The sequence below is a fragment of the Trypanosoma cruzi genome, genomic scaffold, assembly GCF_000209065.1.
Source record: "Trypanosoma cruzi strain CL Brener 1047053517159 genomic scaffold, whole genome shotgun sequence".
NCBI classification, from domain to species: domain Eukaryota; phylum Euglenozoa; class Kinetoplastea; order Trypanosomatida; family Trypanosomatidae; genus Trypanosoma; species Trypanosoma cruzi.
In genome coordinates, this window is record NW_001849566.1 from 88,500 (window position 1) to 101,485 (window position 12,986).

Here is a 12,986-nt window from a genome sequence, read left to right on the forward strand (position 1 = left end):
GGGAAATGGAAGAGGAAGCGGTTTCTTATCATGCAGGCCTCGGCGCGCGCGGTACGCTTAGCCTTAACGGCCTTTCCCGCCGTCTTGCCACCCACTATGGACATTGGGTGGACAACACTTTGCTGCAAGGAGGGGCGAATAAAGGCAGATCAAAATCACACGCCATGACGTGGGAGCTGCAACGGATATATGAATTTTTGGACTCTCGCGGAGTACAGGCATCCGTTGCCTACGTGCGGTCTGCACAAAGGCAACCCCGCAGACAGCATGTCACGCGGTCGTGTTTTTACACTTCAGGACGTGGCGAAGGGGAGCGGCGGAGTCTTTTGTCTGGAGGACCCCAAAGTCTGCCATTTCTTAAGTAATATATATATATATATATATATATATATATATATATATATATACATATATCCATTCCGAGTAGAGTGAGCGGGCCACAATTGTGGCTATAGGATGATGTATACATATATACATTTACTTGGTGTAAAGTTTGAGGATGTGGTGAACCCACTCTTATTCAGTTGATCCCTTTCCTATTCCTATCTCGTTTGGTTTCTGTGATTGATAACCTCAGGGTTTGGCCAGTGGCCCAGAAGATTATTATTATTATTTTTTTTTCTTTTGGTGAACCGGTTTCTTGTTTGCCGGGTTTTTAAACCAAATGTGTAAGATGATAAAAGATGACACACAGATAATGAGATATCTACGTAAGAATCTGTTCTGAATTCCATCTTTTCTTGTTGTTTACAACAGTGGTGTGAGACTAATTGAATGGCTTTGTTTATTTTTGGATTGTTTTTTCTTTTTTTTTTTGGAAAGTAGGTGAGATGTTTCGTTACCACTTGGAGCTGCTCGGGTGTGAGTGGAGTTCTGGTCAACCACTGGAGTTTATCTCAGCAGCGTGTTTTGAGGTCTACTGCCGCCGGCGTGGCGCCCGATGTCGAGTGGCACATTTCCCAGCGGAGTTTACGGTGCGCAGTGCCCCAGAGACTGACAACCTTTCTCTCTCTGTATTGTGTGGGGAGACCGTCTTGGCAAGCAGCAACGTCGTCGACATTGGCGGTGCTGGCCGGCGTGTGGGGGTCCGTACAGTGGCATTAAAGGCCGGGGAAGAAGTGATATGCAAAGTGCGCATTATGTGGTGTGTTGAAGCAGAAGATGGGACGGTGTTTTCGAGATGTGTAGAGGATTACGAAGAAAGTGAGCGTTCTGCGGCAGTGGCTGTAGAGAAACATGTTTTTTCTACATCCCCCGAAGGGCCGCCGGTGGTGGAACGTACGCCATCTACGGAAAAAACATCTGTTGTTTCAGGGGCCACCCCCATTCGTTGCGAAGTATGGGAGCCAACTGCAAAGCCGCATCAAACAGCACAAGGCGCTGTAACCGTACAGAGGAATTTTCGTCCGCCTGGTCCGCAAGAAAAGGGAGCTGAGTGGTCTGTAGGCAGCCCACAATACGCCCCGAAGGGTATTCTTGACTACTACGTAACCTCCACACAGGTTATCGATCAGCCAAGGGCCTGGCGAAACTTGTATACCAGCTCTGCTCCGCTTCTTGCTACGAGTGGGTTGATACGAGACGAGACTGAATCAACTGCGAGGAGGCCGTGTGAAAAGCACTGTGGAAATTCCAGCTTTTTTTCAATCCAAAGGGGTTTGTCCCTCGAAGACATTCGTCTGCATCCGACGAAAGCGCCGGAGACAACAGATGCTGATTTTCGTCGCGCCTTTTACAGAAAGAAAATGAATGTGAAGTGGCGAGGATTTATTTCTCCATCAAATGCTTCCCTACGGGTTACGACGCATGAGAGTTCATGATTGAGAAGGATGCCACGTAGAATGGACGAAGCAACGATGGTGTTCCCTTCTGAAGAATAGATGCTGTTTATAAAGCGATGCATACCATTGCAATTCTTTTCTGGGGGCTGCTTGTTTCGTAGTTTCCACGAATGAAAAAGGCTTTCTCGTATTCCTTTTTTGTACTTGATATTTATTTATTAGTCAAACAAACAAACAAAAAAAAAAAAGGCAAATCAACAACAAAAAAGAGGAAGGGAAAAGGACCTTATATATATCTATATATACATACATTTACATACATATATATATATAAGCATTATTATTATATTTTTATCGTAAATAGAAAAACAACACAAAATGGCAAGCACCCTCGTTGCTGGTACACTCACCGTTCTTTTGCCAGTGGGTGGCGTCATGGGCTACCGCAAAGGAAGTGCTGCGAGTCTCGTTGCAGGGTCAGTAACTGGCGCCTTGATGGGTACATCACTCTTCTTTTTGCTGAAAGATCCTGCAAGCAAGGCGGGCAACAGGATTGCTGCCGCCGTATCGTTTTTTCTTGCCTCCACCATGGGGTACCGCTACTATAAGGGTCGGAAGACCGTTCCCCTTGTCATTTCCTCGGTGAATGCATTCAGTCTTTTGGTTTTTGGTCCTAATTGTTTTTAGTCGGGCAAGTGGCTTATTATTATTTTTTTTATTTTTGCCATTTTTGTCTTTGATTCGGACTGTAGTCTTTTTTATGAGCTTTTTTTTCTGTGGGGAGGGGAATGCGCATTAGTAGGGAAATGTTAGGGGACACTGGGTTGAGATGTTAGGAAATAAAGAAAAAAATCTTATTGCTCTTGCTGCTTCAACGGGGTGGAGTGGTGCTTCTGGTGCACCGCTTTGGAAGGAATATTATTATTTTTTCTTCTTTTCTTTTTTGGTTAAATTTTCCCTCTTGCTAGGGGATGAGGCGAAGATTTTGGGTGCTCCTACACTCGCTGCAATGGACCGGGCGCTGCAGCAGTTGCAAGGGCAAAGCCAGTGCCGACAATTCCGACGGTGCAGGCGAAGAGGAGGCGGGGGCGAAGGATGAGGCGTTGCAACGACTCGTGCACTCACTCGGATTTGAAATGCAGGAAATGGAACGACTTGTGCGCGGCTTTGCCACGGGTGAAAAGAAATCTACGGTTGCCGCACACAAAAAGGATTCTGCGTCTTGCACCAGTCTTGCAGATGTGTGTACGAAACACTCAGTGTTTTTGCTGCCGTTTTGTAAAGTGGCAATGGCGTACAAGGGTTTGAGGGCCACGTCCGCAAAATACAGAGACACGGCGGGAACCGTGACGACCAGTGAGTACGGGGAGACGGAGGCGACAGCTCTGCTTCACCGCTGTGCCCGCCGCATTGGAGCGAAGGTAAACATTCGGAAGGTGAAAGGTCTTTCCGAAATTCAGTTGCTTGGAGGTGCACTTGCCACACTGTTTGCGGCGCTTTGGGACTCTATGCGGGGGTTTCGGCGCGAGGGTAAACACCGCTGGCAGGAGCTTTTGAACGGTGATGCAGAGAAGATAAAACAGCTACACACATGGCGTTACGAGGTAATTAAGATGCATGTGGAGGCTTTTGTATCTCTTCAGGATGCGTGTCGTTCAGTGTTTGGCATGGCTTTAAAGGATTTGCCCAGCAGACAAGGTGATGCAGCATTTAGACAGACGTTGTGCCTGTGCATTAGCACGATCAATTCCATGACGCTTGCTATTGCAGATGAACTTCATTGGCATCTTTCGCGGCCTTCTGTGAAGAAAAATGGCGAAGAAGAACGGCGGCTGCTTGAACGCCGCATAACCGACTGCGTTTCATCCATGTGGGATTTAACCAACACGTTTTTGGCAGGGATGGTTGAGGAAAACATCACCGTTATCGAGGACGCGGAAGGTGGCGTTCAGATTTTATCCGTTGTTTGCGCGATTGAAGATATTCTTGCAGTCATGGAGAGCAGCGTAAATCTTCCCGTTGGCATGGATGGATTTGATGACAGCCGCTTTTTCACTTTGTTGATCATGTGGCTTTTACAGACCGCGTCGTCACTTTTTCACGCTCCTTCCTTGAACGAGGAGCGGCGGTTTGTTTCGTGTTTACAAAAACTGTGGCAAAAGTTGGCACCTCCACTTGAGCAGCGCTCCAGTGACAAGGTGATGACGCACCGCACGATACACGCTTCTCTTAACCTTCGCTATGCCCACCTGAGGTCTGAGCCCCAAGGAGGTGAAGGCGACAAGTCGGTTGTGCCAAATCCGGCAACGTCAGCGCTTCTCCTTCGGATGCTGGAACGCACTGTGAGCACATTTCTCTCATGGCAACTAAAGCGGGATACCGTAAAGCCTTCTATGGTGCTTCCCTATGCTGTCTTTTGCCGCACAGTGTTGGAGGTGGAGGTGGAAATATACTTTTTGGCGTGTAAAAAGACGGGCCGCGAGTTAACAACTCCGACGGATCTTTTCCACACGGGGGTGGATAACAGAAAAGAGGGCACACCGACGGATTTGGAATGGGAAGAGATTTTGAAAGCGACGTCTTCTTTGCGTGTTGCCGTCAGTTCTCTTGTGCATGCGTACATGCGGGCTTTTGTGTCGCAAGATTTGTCTGCATTTGCGTTAATGGAGGGGAAAAAAGGTGATTTTTCATTTGTTAAGCGCTCCGTGTATCGATTTATGAGCGGCATTTCAACCTCCTTCTTTCCACTGCTTCGCCGGCACTACATTGACAGTGCCGGAAGGGAGGTGCTGACGACTTCTCTGCATTCTTTTTTGGCTTTGAAGCAGGTGAGTGACGTCATGGATGGTGACGGAGAGGAGCGACGCCATGGAGTAAACTCAACGTTTCGCGTGTGTGGAGTGAGTCTTTCACAGGCGACGGAGGTGGCTTTTTTTCTCTCTTTATATCGTCGCGACCATTTATCACTAATAACTGGGTCAAGTGATCCTGCCGATGCGATTGATGGCCATGCGGTTTCTTCATACGTCAAGGAGGTTCTGTTTGCTCTTGATCACAACACAGCGAAGCAGCTGTGGCATTTGCGCAGCAAAAAAGTGTTGCGGTGCTTTACGGGTGTCTCGTACGAGGGTGAAGTCACCGACGAACGGCAGCAGCGAAGGCAGGCACAATCAATTCTAAGTGTTGTACATGCGCATGTCGTTCATCCCTCATTTCTGTGGATGCCTCTTTTTCAGCTGCAGGAGGTGTTGTTCGTGTTGGCACAAAACCGCGAATTAATTGAGGGACTGCAGCCGTATTTAAAATCCCCGAAGGCAGATGATTCAGCGGCAATTGCTGTTTTTCACGTGGGATCTGCGGGTGGGACGCTCCGGCACTTTGCGAAGGTACTCGGGTATGTCGCGTTGCGTCTTTATGTGGTGAGCAACGTCCTCCGCTGCTATCGCGAGTTTCTTCTGACGGAGGAGTGTCCCTCGCGCCTAGCACTGGGGGATTCCACGTCTGGGGCGAAGAAACGGCGGGAGTGGGCGAAGAACATGGCTCTCACGCTGCAAAAGAGCTTCCCGGGGTTGGCGGCAGAAGTGGAAGGACTTGACCCCAAACGTCGCACACACCGCAAGCGGGCAAATCGACGCGTCCTGGCGCGGTTGGAGACAGCTTGTATTTTTGCGGTGCGCCAAAAATTGCTGTTTCATGTCAAGAAGCAACGGAGAAAGTGGCGTGCAAAAAGAGCGATGCAGCGTTTATTGGACGGTAGCGATGGCGATGGCGGAGGAAATGGCACCGTTTCGGCAATCAATTTATCCGAGACGGTGGCCCAAGATGAGATCCTTACAATTTGTCTCAAGAGAGCTGACGCAAGAGCACCGTTGGGTTTTTCCCTCTATGGGGAGCGTCCGTGTATACGCCGACTAGCGGGCTCAGAACACAAGGACGATAATGAGGGGAGGTCCGTTGATGAAAATATGAAAGACACTCCGTTTTCAGCTGCACTCCGGGCAGCCGGGGTTGTGGAGCCCCGCAGTGTTGTTGGTTGGTGTGTTGTGCGGATTGACGGCGCCGACGTGGAGAGTAGCAAAGCCGTCATCACACTCGTGCAGGGGAAGCATGAATTTTCCATGTCGCTCTCGCCTCCTGCGTAAAGTTGTGTCATCGGTGTAAACACCGCTTTTGTTTGCGTGGAAATGAAAACGGAATTAAAAGAAATTGAGAGTTGAGCGTTTAAATTGGCGCACGCAGAAACCAAAACTATGCTTGTTGCCTCTGTTACTGTTTTTGCTTTTGACAAAATATTTATTTATTTATTTATTTATTTTGGTACATTTCAAATAAGGCATTCTTTTTTTCTTTTCATTGATTCCAAGGTTTGGGTTTAATGGTGCCCTTCATACAAACCGCAAAAGAACACGCCAACTTTTAGATGTGTTTTTTTTTTTTTAAATAATGATGATTACTTATTGTTTCTGAAGTTAGCCCTTCAATCCGATGCATTCATGACGATTGAACACCGTTCATTGCTGTGACTGATGCGCCTTTTACTCCTCTCCATTATCCTGTTACTTATTCTTTTGCCGCTCCTCTGCACTGTGGGACTGTGTGCCAAAACGTGCCTGTGTAAGCAGAGCCTACTGCAGCATACCATAGTTGTGCTCTGTGATAGCGGTATCGGAGAGTTGTTGCTGTGAGCGACTTGCACATGATGATGATTACTTATTGTTTCTGAAGTTAGCCCTTCAATCCGATGCATTCATGACGATTGAACACCGTTCATTGCTGTGACTGATGCGCCTTTTACTCCTCTCCGTCATCCTGTTACTTATTCTTTTGCCGCTTCTCTGCACTGTGGGACCGTGTGCCAAAACGTGCCTGTGTAAGCGGAGCCTACTGCAAATGATGTTAATTGCATACTTTTGTTTGTTGGATTTATAGTTTTTAGTACTATTATTAGGTAGTTATATGCAGGAAACGCCCGGGAGTGATGAGGCATGTGCCCCTTCTCTTTTTGGAGAAGTAGTCAATTATCCTACGACCCCTGACGCCATGAAAGATGTCCCGGCGACCATCCCGGCTACTGATACTGCGATGAAGGCTCGTAGTCTTGCCGCTGGCCAAGTAGATCGAACCGTATCCGCTGCGTTACCGGACGGAATGCATGTTTCGAAGGATGCTCGTATCGCTTTTCAAAAGGCAGCTACTCTGTTTTTGTTGTACCTGTCATGTCTTGCTGAGGATGAAAGATCTCGAGAGGGAAGGAAACGTGTAACTCTTTCGGCGCACGACATCAAGTCTGCACTAAAGGCAGCCGGTATGTCCCATTTGCTTCCGTTGCTTGGCACCAATCATATGAAGCGCATACGCACTGACGATAACTTTTTTCTTTAGGCAGTATTTGGATGTCTATGAATCAAATCTTGTGCACGTGGGCCTTTTTGCAGTGGGGAGTGAGAAAGAGAAGCGAAAACAAAACAAAACGACATGCAATATATATAAAACCATATTTGCGGGATTTATTATTTGGAGTTGTCTAAAATAAGTTTTACTGAGTTTTTTGGATTTCGTTTTTTTTTTTTCTTTGTTCTTTTTTTTTTTTGGGGGGGGTTGGTGGGGTGAATTTACTGTGGAAGGATAGAGAATGTTATGGAGAGTAATTTGTCTTCTAGCGGCCGACTTCAGTCCGGAGGCGGGGAGACTGCGCAAAATTAGTGCGGTATTTTTGATGCTTTGGATCTTGGATTTAGTTATGAGCATTTACTTTGACTGCCTGATCCTTAAAGTGAACGCCCTTGTTGTGCTTAATATATCGGTGGCCCTTGTGGCGGCTGCACTTTCATGCCAATACGGCCATGATTGTGCGGTTCTTCCATGCAGCAAGGGCAAGGACGGCCTGTCAGTGGCTCCCTCCGATAATAACTTGGTGAAAAGGGAGCGGAATTGGATTCAAAATGACACGGAAGTAAATAGCGTCTTCTCCTTCGGTCTCAAAAGACTTTTTGTGCTTATTTCCTTTGGGTCTTCTGTTTTTGTCATGTTTGGCTGCCTTACGGTGATTGGGGAGGGTCTTCAACACGCCTTTCATTCATCCGATATGCCTTATTCCCTGCTTTTTGTCATTGGTTTTTGTCATATTGTTTTGTTTACAGCGTATGCGGAGGAAATTAATGCGTACGATTGCATTAGCGGTCGGGGGTTTGAGAATCGTGATGTGCATAACCTATCCAATGGAAAAATGACTCACTTATCCCATCACCTGCAGGAGCCTGTGAACGATTCTGTAGGCATTTTGCCCTTTGGTAGCGCTATTTTGCGTGCTACCAGTTGTGCATATGCTCCATTGACATGCATTGCGGTGTCCCTGATGACTATGCTTAGGAGGACCTTTCTGTGGGAGATGGCTGGGGCGCTGCTGTTGGCAAGTTACACTTTTGTGATTGCTACCAGGAAGGTAAAGGATATGGCTTGGCTGCTAACAAACAATTCTGTTTGTCATCCGTCTTTTGTTGCAGCCCGTGATCGTGCTATCCGCAGTGTGAAGCTGGTTGAGGGTGTGCTTCAGGTAAAGTTTTCTGTTTTTTGGGAGGTGAAGAAGGACGAGATTATGGCAATTATGTGTCTACGCATAATGTCCTCTGCCGATCCTTCTGCTGTGACTGTGGCGGTACGGAAAATACTTGAGGGGGTTGCAACGTATGTCTTTGTTGAGGCTCGATTCCCAAACGACGAGGACGACGATACAAATATTTTAAAAGTGGATCATTTGTCCCATCACCATTCTCATGGCCACGGATGTTGTGATCATAGCAATCATTTTCACGACTCCGCCGGAGAAAGACATGAAGGGGGGGAACGAGACGGACACGAACGGGGTACAGAGAAAAGAAGGGAACATGATTATTTTTTTCCGGCTTTAGGGTCTGCTTCTTCATCTTCCATTTATTTTCCATCTCTTTCGCAGCCACCGGTTGCATCCGTGGTAGAGTTGGCTGAGCGCCAGGCGAGGCGAGGGCCGTCCTTTAGTTCCGCAAATTACTCTGTTTCTACACCATTGCAGTCTCTGACGCTTGTCCCTCCACCGTTTCCCAGGCCACGTTCATGATGAACTGACCACACACGTTGTACTACAGGGATCTAGGAAAAATATATGCGTCTGGGCGTGCCCTGGATTTGTCGTTGTAATTTTCTCTTGTGATGCATGCAACTTCTGATTTTAAGACATATCTATATGTTTGTATGATCTATGGAAGTGAATATATTTGTATTCCTTTTTTACAACGGTGTGTATTTCCCCTGCTTTTTTTTTTCTTTTTTATATTTCAAAAAGAGGCACTCCCGCACACATACGCACATTTATGTATGTATATCTATCTACATGTAGTGACGTGACATTTTGGATGTTTTTTTAGATCTGTCCGTTCTGTTATTTGCCGTTTTTGACGTTGGTAAGGATGATTTTGCCTTTTTTTTTTTTTTTTTGAATTGTACCGTCATTTTTCCTTTGTACATTTTGTCATCGAAAAAAAAAAAAAGCCAAAATAAAAGAGGTGACATACAGGAGGCGTGCCGCGAGAAAAACCGTGCCAGCTGTGGTGTGGGGTGAGAGTGGCTGGTGCGTGATCTTATATCCTCTCTTGGTTCTGTAGCTGCAACTGCTGCTTTGGGGTGGTGCTGCTTGTGGGGTTCCCTTTTTCCCAACTTTGAAAGGTGAAAAGGGTTTTGGTTCCTTGTGGTTTCTTTCACCGGGGTCTCATGGCGGCGATGGGGAGCCGGAGCCCAGTGGAGGACAACGTGGGGTTACTGGCACTTGACGCCATCGATGCTCTCTCGAGGGAATACATGGCATGTTTTGGTGTGGACCACGTGACGCCACACATCATGAGATGTCTCATGGAGGTGGTGTGCCCCGAGGCCGCGAGCGAGGCGAAGGACACCGCCACGGAGAAAGTGAGGGAACTTCACGTCAACGCGCAGCCGAGACAGGTGTCTTACCTGCTACGCACTCTCTTTAGCGCCAGTGGTGTGAACGTGGGAGATGCCGTGTCGCGCTGTGCTGAGGAACGCCACCGGCTCACGGTGCAGATGGCGCGGCATCACTCACCAGTAATTTCGGCGCGGTCAAGATTAGTTAATCAAGTGAAGAATTTTGAAACCGAGGGAATTAGTGCCGTCAAGGATTTGCAGGAGTCGCAAGCGTTGCTCGACGCGTTTGCTCCACGGATTCAAACACTGGAGACGGAGTTACGTGCGGTACTTCCAGAATATGGGCGACCGGACGAGATGTTTTCATCGGGCATGAGGCAAATTATGGATGCAACCGCCGCTATCGATGGGAAGGGGACCGTGAGTTCTACATGCGGTTATGCTCCGTCGAGAGATTTTGTGCTTCAGGCGGCCCGGCAACTTTTTGCGGAGTCGCATGCATCTTGGTCGAGAGAGGTGAATGGAGGCCGGTGCCAAGAACAGCAACAAGTACGCCCATCAGGTGGAAGGCCGAAGGAAAAAGACGCTTACTCGGGAGTGATGACACCATTCAAAGGAACCGCACATGCCACGACGTCGTTTCCCGGTTTTTCTTTCACGTCCCCGACGCCTTTCCCTCTTCAGGCGTTGGAATGCCGCTCCGGGAAGGAGTTCTGCGATGTGCTCCCTCCAACGACCGTTGCGATTTCTGCCGAGGCCCTTTCTGCGCGGATGGCGGATAGGCGTCCGTTGCGCGTTCAGGAAGAAGAGCGTACGGCGCGGGAAAAAGAATGGAGCCCGCTTGGCAAGAACCGACTTGCTTGCAAGGACATGCCGACTGGCCCCTCAGCGTACACTCGTCTGGCGGGGGTGCGCCATGCGCTGGAATTGGAGCAACAGAACTCTTGAATGTTATGGTCGTCATGAAAAAAAGAAAAAAAAATAAAAAAAATGTTTTTTTTCTTTTGAATGCAAAATCAACATTCTGAGAGGAGGGGGAGAGAGACAGAGGAATAACGATTCTTTACCGTTTTCAATATTGAACTGTACAGTTTTGGTAAATGAGTAATAATGGGAGTCTTGTCTGTGTGTGTAAGACACGCAAAGTTGGGGCAACACAACACCTCCATTTCCCTTTTTACTTCTAATGGTGCGGGGGCGGGGCTTATGATTCTGCACTCTGCCTTCTGCTAGGGACTTTTTTTTGCTTCATTGATGTCTTTTGACTTCTTTATTTTGTTACAAGGCGATAAGCTGATGGCTCTTACCGTAACTTCATTTTAGTTATTATTCTTATTTTTAAATTATATATATAATTTTTTCTTTGTGTGTGCGACTGACTGTGTGTTTTTGTGTGTTAATTGGCAAACAATAAAGCCCAGCACGATGTCAACTCCACTCGGAGGTCGCTTTTACCATGTTTTTACGAAAAAAAGTACGGATCATGTCATTGAATTACATATTCCGAGGGGTTACAAGGTTCTTTCTGGCGGCGTCCGCGCGTATGGAGCAACGGGCATTCTGTCGTCTTTTTATGATGCTGAGCGGGGGAGGTGGTTTCTGCAGCACGATCCTATAGATGATGGCGCATCTGTTCTGTTGCAGGTCGTCACATTGGTGGATCCAGACGATTGGTACGATGTGACCGTATCTTTTGTTTCTTTAAGAAACATTGTGGGGCCAGAGGAGCGAGAAAAACTTGTGCAGCTTGAGGAATGCCAGTATCCTGCACGCTTGTTTGAATTCAAGGATGAAGCAGGCAGTGCTCAAGCAGTCTGGGAGAAGCAAAGTCAGCGTCGCCGGTGCCGAATGAGCGGACGTGACACTGTCACATTGCACTGTCCCGTGGTGGATGGGTATACGTTGACTGGAGGCGGATTCATCTCTGGATACCCGGTCCTCGCGTCTTCTGCAGAAACGTGTGAGGAGTGGGATCAAAGGGAGTTATTGACGCGGTCCGGTGAGTCATCTTTCGCAGATTCAAACGGCGTCCCAAACAAAATGATGGCTTTTGCTACGGCCAGCACTCGTAGCGGAGTGTTGTGCGATTCGTTCCCAGACCCTCCTCATTCCAGTGTGTCATCTACTTTGTTGAAGAATACGCGAAAAGACAAGGGCCCGACTGCGTGGTTTGTTATGGCCGCGGAGAATCTTTCACTTTCTTGTTACGCCATAGGCATTTGCCTCCGCACAGCGCCACGGGAGGAAATATTGCGTGGAATGATGAGTACAACCCTGCTCAATCGAGGCAAGTGTGATGTTCCTTCCGAGAAGACGGTCGCTGTGAAGGTGCACCACCAGTCAGGGGGGAATTGGGCCATTGAGTTGCCACCACCGCACGGGATTTTTTTTTTTCGCTTTGGTGCGTCTCGCACTCCCAATCCAATTGTGTTATCGGCGTTCTATCGGTGAGGAGAGGCGTGTTTACGTCTTTTTAAGCTACCTGAGGGGCTCTGCTGCAGTGGTTTGGTGAGTGAGTGCAAGGAATTCACTTTTTAATGAGTAAATCATCGCGTGTCCTTTACCGCTTTTTGTTTCTTTTTTTGGCGTTGGTTTTTTTTTTGTTTATTTTCGCATGCTTGGTGGAGTTTATATTTCATATATTGATAGAATTTGCATTCAGAGAAAATGTGGCAGCGCACATTTACGCGCCGCATGCAGTACGGCTCAACGCCCAAAGACATCCGCTACTCAATGGAGGCACGCAAGGCACTCCTTATTGGCGTCGAAAACCTCGTGAAGGCGGTGGGCGTCACGCTTGGGCCCAAAGGGCGAAATGTTGTGCTGGAGATGCCGTACGCAAGTCCGAAGATCACAAAAGACGGTGTGACGGTCGCGAAGCACATTGAATTTGAGAACAGTTTTGAGAATTTGGGTGCAAACCTCGTCCGGCAGGTGGCCGGCTTAACGAACGACAACGCGGGCGATGGCACGACAACAGCCACAATTCTTTCGGGTGCAATCTTTCGTGAGGGATATCGCAGTGTTGCCACCGGCACAAATCCAATGGACCTCAAGCGCGGTATTGATCTGGCGTGCCGTGAGGTGCTGGCCTCCCTTGCGGAGCAGGCAAAACCGGTGACATCCAAATCAGAGATCACACAGGTGGCGATGATATCGGCTAACATGGATAATGAAATTGGGGCGCTGATTGGGGATGCGATGCAGCAGGTTGGTAAGGACGGCATCATCACAACACAAGAGGGCCGTTCTCTTAATACAGAACTCGAGCTGGTTGAAGGCATGTCCTTT

The 12,986-nt window shown here is 48.0% G+C and overlaps 8 protein-coding genes across 8 annotated transcripts, besides 12 other annotated features; all 8 read left to right on the plus strand.

The window, feature by feature from the left end:
• Positions 1-13: part of a sequence feature (areas not merged during assembly with more than two copies in the genome that could not be assigned to a particular haplotype) that runs on past the window's edge.
• Positions 1-605: part of a mobile genetic element that runs on past the window's edge.
• Positions 14-12,986: a sequence feature (heterozygous, Esmeraldo-like haplotype).
• Positions 314-605: a mobile genetic element.
• Positions 365-414: a microsatellite.
• Positions 600-621: a sequence feature (AT_rich).
• Tc00.1047053509157.210 (hypothetical protein, conserved) lies at positions 831-1,820 on the plus strand (the record flags this gene model as incomplete). The annotated part of the gene is made up of 1 exon (XM_812545.1): positions 831-1,820. The coding sequence occupies one exon, from the start codon at positions 831-833 to the stop codon at positions 1,818-1,820; it is 990 nt and encodes a 329-aa protein (XP_817638.1).
• Positions 2,069-2,114: a microsatellite.
• Tc00.1047053509157.220 (hypothetical protein, conserved) lies at positions 2,160-2,468 on the plus strand (the record flags this gene model as incomplete). Its single annotated transcript, XM_812546.1, has 1 exon — positions 2,160-2,468. One exon carries the CDS (start codon positions 2,160-2,162, stop codon positions 2,466-2,468), a length of 309 nt encoding a protein of 102 aa, XP_817639.1.
• Positions 2,482-2,504: a sequence feature (AT_rich).
• Tc00.1047053509157.230 (hypothetical protein, conserved) lies at positions 2,753-5,923 on the plus strand (the record flags this gene model as incomplete). Its single annotated transcript, XM_812547.1, has 1 exon — positions 2,753-5,923. The coding sequence occupies one exon, from the start codon at positions 2,753-2,755 to the stop codon at positions 5,921-5,923; it is 3,171 nt and encodes a 1,056-aa protein (XP_817640.1).
• Positions 6,072-6,096: a microsatellite.
• Positions 6,738-7,163, plus strand: Tc00.1047053509157.240 (hypothetical protein, conserved; the record flags this gene model as incomplete). The annotated part of the gene is made up of 1 exon (XM_812548.1): positions 6,738-7,163. The coding sequence occupies one exon, from the start codon at positions 6,738-6,740 to the stop codon at positions 7,161-7,163; it is 426 nt and encodes a 141-aa protein (XP_817641.1).
• Positions 7,340-7,371: a microsatellite.
• Positions 7,414-8,874, plus strand: Tc00.1047053509157.250 (hypothetical protein, conserved; the record flags this gene model as incomplete). The annotated part of the gene is made up of 1 exon (XM_812549.1): positions 7,414-8,874. The coding sequence occupies one exon, from the start codon at positions 7,414-7,416 to the stop codon at positions 8,872-8,874; it is 1,461 nt and encodes a 486-aa protein (XP_817642.1).
• Tc00.1047053509157.260 (uncharacterized protein) lies at positions 9,525-10,643 on the plus strand (the record flags this gene model as incomplete). The annotated part of the gene is made up of 1 exon (XM_812550.1): positions 9,525-10,643. The coding sequence occupies one exon, from the start codon at positions 9,525-9,527 to the stop codon at positions 10,641-10,643; it is 1,119 nt and encodes a 372-aa protein (XP_817643.1).
• Positions 10,661-10,686: a microsatellite.
• Positions 11,019-11,056: a sequence feature (AT_rich).
• Tc00.1047053509157.270 (hypothetical protein, conserved) lies at positions 11,121-12,146 on the plus strand (the record flags this gene model as incomplete). The annotated part of the gene is made up of 1 exon (XM_812551.1): positions 11,121-12,146. One exon carries the CDS (start codon positions 11,121-11,123, stop codon positions 12,144-12,146), a length of 1,026 nt encoding a protein of 341 aa, XP_817644.1.
• On the plus strand, positions 12,363-12,986 carry Tc00.1047053509157.279 (chaperonin HSP60 mitochondrial precursor, putative; the record flags this gene model as incomplete). The annotated part of the gene is made up of 1 exon (XM_812552.1): positions 12,363-12,986. A coding segment is annotated over one exon (624 nt), but the record flags the coding sequence as incomplete, so codon positions are not given.